At 46.9% G+C, this 5,554-nt stretch overlaps 1 protein-coding gene across 1 annotated transcript; it reads right to left on the bottom strand.

The window, feature by feature from the left end:
* Positions 1-968: 968 nt before the first annotated feature.
* On the bottom strand, positions 969-4,459 carry LOC119278175 (probable arabinosyltransferase ARAD1). The gene is made up of 4 exons (XM_037559526.1): positions 3,742-4,459; positions 2,208-2,504; positions 2,023-2,118; positions 969-1,824 (listed from the first exon to the last, which is right to left on the bottom strand). The coding sequence occupies exons 1-4, from the start codon at positions 4,258-4,260 to the stop codon at positions 1,411-1,413; spliced, it is 1,326 nt and encodes a 441-aa protein (XP_037415423.1). The 5' UTR covers positions 4,261-4,459; the 3' UTR covers positions 969-1,410.
* Between the last annotated feature and the right edge of the window lie 1,095 nt (positions 4,460-5,554).

Raw genomic sequence — 5,554 nt, 5'->3', positions numbered from 1 at the left:
GGGGACGCCTCCGCTGACCTGGCGGCGGCGCGAGGTGGTGGCTGGCGGCGGGGGCAGCGCCAAGTGGCGGAGAAGGAGAGGGCCGACGCGGAAATTGAGGAGGGAGAGGGCTAGAGGTAGGTGGGGGGCTAGGGGCTGCCCAAAATGGACTAGGAGGTCCATATATAGCAGGGGGCTAGGGTTAGAGGGGGGTTTGCTCCGTTTTCGGACCGTACGATCGGCATCGGATGGCTCCGGAGTGGAGAGGGTCTAGGTGAGTGGATAGTGGGCTGTGAAGAGTAGTTGGGCTGAGAGGAGAGAAGAGAAAAACAGCCCGGCGGCAGTTTCCGGAGACCGAAAACGTCCGACGTTTTGACCGGCTACTATTGCCGCTACATTTATCCGTTGGGGCGTCAAACGAACTCCGATTGCGATGAAACTTGACAGGCGGTCTGTCTACACTATAATAAGACCGCACGTCAACTCTCATCCCATTCCGAAAACATTTTCCGGCCACTTATAAAATACTATTTCGGACATGCCGCGGGCGCGTGCAAGTGTGTCTGGGCTCAGAACGGACAACGGAAGGAACGAGGAGACCGGGACGGATGCAAGTTTTGAAAACATGATGATGCAATGCACATGGTGACATGATGAAATGCAACACGCAAGCCAATGACAAGACAACAACAACGAATAACTGAACGACACCTGGCACATCGGTCTCGGGGCGTTACAAATCCCCACCAAAAAATTGCTGCAAACAGGACCGACATGACAAGCTAGAAATCAGTAGCCCATGATAGAAGTGTTCTCCACAGTCCACACCATAGTCAGTTTGTTCCACAGCATATAAAATTCTTACATCCTGATTCACTTCCTGGAAACCTACTGTGCTACCACTACTAACAAGTCAATGAGATAAGCAGGCCAACAGTTGATCCCAGCCACCCAGAGCATTTCTCACAGGAAACAACACAGAACGAACGTATCAAAAGATACCTTGGCTGTTACCACTTGAAATGAGTGGTTAGCTATCTCAAAAACAACCAACAACAAAAAAAGATACCTTGGCTGTTAAAGGGCTCAAGAAGTAGTAAGAAAAATTATATCTACTTGAATACATTGCAACATCCAGTCTATTGGTACACATGTTTGTAAGTGTGTTTTCTAATGCACATGCTTCTGCCAAGGCAAGCCTGCTCTGTAGCATAACTACACGTTCTCACTATATCATGACCTCAAGGGGGGTAATGGTTACAGTGTCGTAAGATCAACGAAAAGGGGCAAAAATGTTAGTGCCTGTTAGAACATCTTCCTGGATCCAGTGTCATGGTGCACAAGGAATGACCGCCATGGCTTCGTCGTGAACCATATGAATGATGCCGGTTCGCCATCAATATGATAATATGTACACGATTCACCAAATCCTCACCACCAGTCTGGGACTTTTAATCTCCTACTCCTGTGAATCGCAAGATTAACTGCGGGGATTTTGTGCCTCACCTGCCGCCATATCAAGTCCACCGCATCATCCTTCCTGGGGGGATACTGGAATTCATAGTGACTAGAGACGTTTTTCAGCTTTGACCACATCTCAACCCACTTCTCTTTAGGCATCTGTCTGAGCTGGTTGAGCAAGTAATCAGGTTCTAGAGCCTCTTCAACTGAGAAGAAAAGTGAGAACTCGCTGTAATCAATCTCATCCTCAAAAGGGAGCTCGATCCTGCTGCTGATAATCACAGGAATGCAATGACTGACAATGGCATCAAACAGCCGGCATGACGAAGGAGTATCCCCGGCAGGATGGAGGCAAAACTTTGATGATCGCATGCCATCTGTAGACTGCAAGGAGTAAACATTTTATAAAATATCAGTTCTCGTATCAAGAAGCCTCAACAGAGAAGAGAATCACATCAACATATCGAAACCATAAACAAAAGCCACTGCACACTTAGAAGGAACTAGTATGGTGAGGGGCAAGTCCATTTAATTCCAGGTCACTAAAAAAAAGGAAGGGTATGAATGACAGAGAATGCTTACGATTTTAATGCCGTCACCTGTGGCAAGACTATTTTCAAAGCGCACACCATCTTTGCCCTTTAATAACTTCGCGAGTTTTCCACGGATTTTCCCTTCCTGGGGAAAAAAACACCCTTAGGATCCCATACTCTCAAGACAATCCCACTACAGTAAATGCTAGGCTGAGACATAAATCAATTCCATACATCTTTCCTGACTGTACGCCCCCGAAAGAAAAGCAGTGTAGGGCGAGCCTCAAATGGATCAGATGCATCGTCGTTAAGGAAGGAATCTACAACATGGACATATGGTGCTACAACATCTTTCCTCAAGGAAGCCAGTTCCTTTGTGTATCTCCCAAAGTCTGAAACTACAAGAACAGACGCATTCACCATATCTCGCAGAAATCTAAAAGCATTTGGGTGATGCATCGGAATCACATGATCACGTCCCGCAGATCGTTGCCAATATTTAGACTTCCATAGAATGTCCATAAGTTCCACCTACAAGAACAAGATAGAAACAAGTTCAAAAGGCAATTTAATTTAGTTATTATACTTGATGAAATATTTACTTAGGATTACACATAATGAGGACAGAATTACACATTTACAGGGGAGCATACCGATAGAGTTATAGACAGCTTTTTGTGTGATTTTGTTCTCACCCAAGCCTTGCAGGATTTTCCACAGTTAAGAAAAACATTTTTTTTGTGGCTAAGCAAACTTTATAGGTTGACATAACAAAATAACAATCAAGTGACATGCGATGCAAGAAATATAATGTTCTTTGATTGGTTTCACTATATGACAGGTCTTTGATTGGGAGCGTATTTACTTAGGATCACACATAATGGGCCGTGCAGTGCACAATTCTGAGAGATACTGAACACAGAAACATGTCAATCCAGCCTCATTGTCATCGTCATGGAGCACTTAGTTACTCTGTTATCATCGTAATACATGTTTACAAAACCAATGTTGCCTGATTGCTAGCTATAAATTTGCAGTGGTTGATAAGCACGACCAAAGATGCAGAGACATTATGTGTATCAAGTCTGCTTGTGGCCATACTATCCACAATAAGTAATATCGATTAACCCTCGAAATGTATAGACACACCATGTCCAATCGAGAATTTCTTACAAGATCAAACCATACAAACATGAACTGTCAAGTGTAGCAGACAATAGGTTACCTCAGCACTCCCTTCCGCAATTTTGATTCAGTTCCACAAAGAACATCCATGGTGATCAGAGCCTACTAACCTGCCACTACAACTCATACACAAACCAGCCAGATAGCTTACCGGGAAACCCATATCACTACACCTCACAAATTATACTTGCTAATTCCCAGACATTCTTTTCTTTCAAGGCAAGCCACATTGCAAGTAAAGGAGATAGCGGCCTGTCATGTCTGCCATAATTTGGGGGAGACCACTGCTGCTAAATAGTGCGGTCGACAGCGATGGAACACCAGCCATGAGAGCAATGTTCAGAGCCTGGGTGTTTATCTTTGATGAGCTTATACAGTGTTCAATGGACCATTAACCTATTGTGATCTTTCGTCCGTCTAGTGTGTTTTGTAGCAGTACAGTTTTCACCGGGTAATTTGGAGCACAAAACGCAATCCAGAGCAGAGACGTCTCAATCGGAGCCGAGACGATCCATTCTGGGCCACAGGACAGAGCGACCAGCAAAAGCAGTGAGATAAGGGAGCGCGGAGGAGCGTCTGCTACCTGAAGGAGGCGGTCGGCCTCGGTGTCGGGATCGGTCATGTTGCGGCCGTGCACGTTGAAGCTGAGCGAGGAGAAGAAGGGCACGAAGAAGGCCTCGGCGGCGTCCGGATCCCGCACGCGGACGGCCTCCGCCGCCCCTCCTCCCTGCCGCTGCTGCTGCTGCTGCAGGGACGCCATCATCCAGTACTCCACGCTGTGCTGCCGCCTGATCCCGCCCGCGGAGGGCGGCCACGCGGGGAACGCGGTGGAGTTCCCCTCGGCGCCGCCGCCTCCGCCGCCGTTCCTGGAGGAGGCCATCATGGCGACGTGGAAGCGCGGGGGGAGGTCGTACATGAAGACGCGGAGCGGCGCGGCGGGCGGGCAGCGGGCGGCGAAGGGGCGGAGGTTGAGGAGGATGCTGCTGGGGGAGGCGGCGCGGGCCGGGGAGGCGAGGTAGATGACGGTGGAGGAGAGCGCGAAGGCGAGGAGCAGCAGCCCGAAGACGGCGGCCACCGTGCGGACGCCCGGCGCGGTGGCCATGGCCGTGCCGCCCGCCGGCGTCCCCGGTGGATTTGGTGTGGTGGGGGTACGGGGCCGGGCAACAACTAACCAACCCAGCCGCGTCGGGGCGTTGTAATAGGCACGCACGATGGCTCTTTGGTTTTTTGCTCGTGGTTGGTTATGGGGGCAGCTCCGGACTCCCGAGTGGGGAATATGGTTGAGCTTCAAGGGGTTTTAAATTTACTTGCTTTACCTTTTTGAGCACATTGACTTGAATATGTTTATTTGTCTATGATGTAGACACGACATGTGCCCATGAGTTATCACCGAAATTTCAAAGTGGAAACATTGCTTGAGAAACAAAAATGATAGACACACCTAGTATTCATAGTAATGACCGGCAAAATTATTTGTTACCGTTGAATGCCTGATAAATCTTGCTTGCAAGCTGTGTTAAATTGGGTACTGGAGTCTGCGAAGTAGTGGACATGCGTTGTTCTTATAAACTCGTAGTTTCTTAAGCTGTCCTTTTCATTCTGTCAGTGCGGTCCAAGTCACGGTGCACCACAAGAAAATATAGAAGAGTGATTTTGGCTCCGTTGACTTAAAAATAATTATTTCTCAAATCAATTGCTTATACCTATAAGATCTCGATTGTGTCCTCACTTTTATATTTACACATGTACTAAAGCCTAGTAGAAGTCCCATAGCTAAATGGTTTTATATTTCGGATTTGCTAATTCTCATGTAGAAGATAGTTAACAATTAACCCAACAAAAATTATAGAAGAAATTTCTTTTGGTTCCGGAGTGGGGAATATGGCCGAACTTCAATGGTTTTTTATTTACTTGTTTTACCTTTTTGAGAAAATTGACTTAAATATGTTTTATTTGTGTATGATGTAGACACAACATGCCCTTACCACACCTCAAAGTACAACTTTTAGTTTAAAGCACAACTTGATAAGCAAAAATGTGGTAGATACTCATGACTAGGAAAACATAAAACACAACCGAATTTGTTACCGCTCAACGCCGATTAATCCTTCTTGTAAGTCGCGTTGGGTTTGAGCCCGCGAAATGGTAGATACCTCTCTCGGCCAATCTAGCTGAGTTCACGAGTGCACTATCAAACTCCCGTTACGCCGCAGCACGCCAGCGACTCCTTCTGGCAAGTTTGGCTCCCCAGGCTTGCTATAATTTTCCTTCTTTATGGGGTGCTGCTTAATAGATACGAGATTTAAAAAAAATCAATTTATTCATAATCGATCACGGTAGTATAGAGACCATTTGAAAGATCGTGGATGCCGCCTAGAGGGGGGGTGAATAAGCGC

Source organism: Triticum dicoccoides, chromosome 3B (assembly GCF_002162155.2).
Source record: "Triticum dicoccoides isolate Atlit2015 ecotype Zavitan chromosome 3B, WEW_v2.0, whole genome shotgun sequence".
NCBI classification, from domain to species: domain Eukaryota; kingdom Viridiplantae; phylum Streptophyta; class Magnoliopsida; order Poales; family Poaceae; genus Triticum; species Triticum dicoccoides.
The sequence above is the reverse complement of the archived record's forward strand: the minus strand, read 5'-3'. Positions and strand labels throughout refer to the sequence as shown.

What these genes read in the sequence shown, in the direction of transcription:
- LOC119278175 (XM_037559526.1), bottom strand. Translation starts at nt 4,260, where the DNA reads ATGGCCACCGCGCCGGGCGTCCGCACGGTGGCCGCCGTCTTCGGGCTG. An exon ending in GGCGTACAGTCAGGAAAGAT is followed by an intron (nt 2,119 to 2,207) that starts GTATGGAATTGA and finishes TTTTTTCCCCAG; the next exon opens with GAAGGGAAAATCCGTGGAAA. An exon ending in CAGGTGACGGCATTAAAATC is followed by an intron (nt 1,825 to 2,022) that starts GTAAGCATTCTC and finishes TACTCCTTGCAG; the next exon opens with TCTACAGATGGCATGCGATC.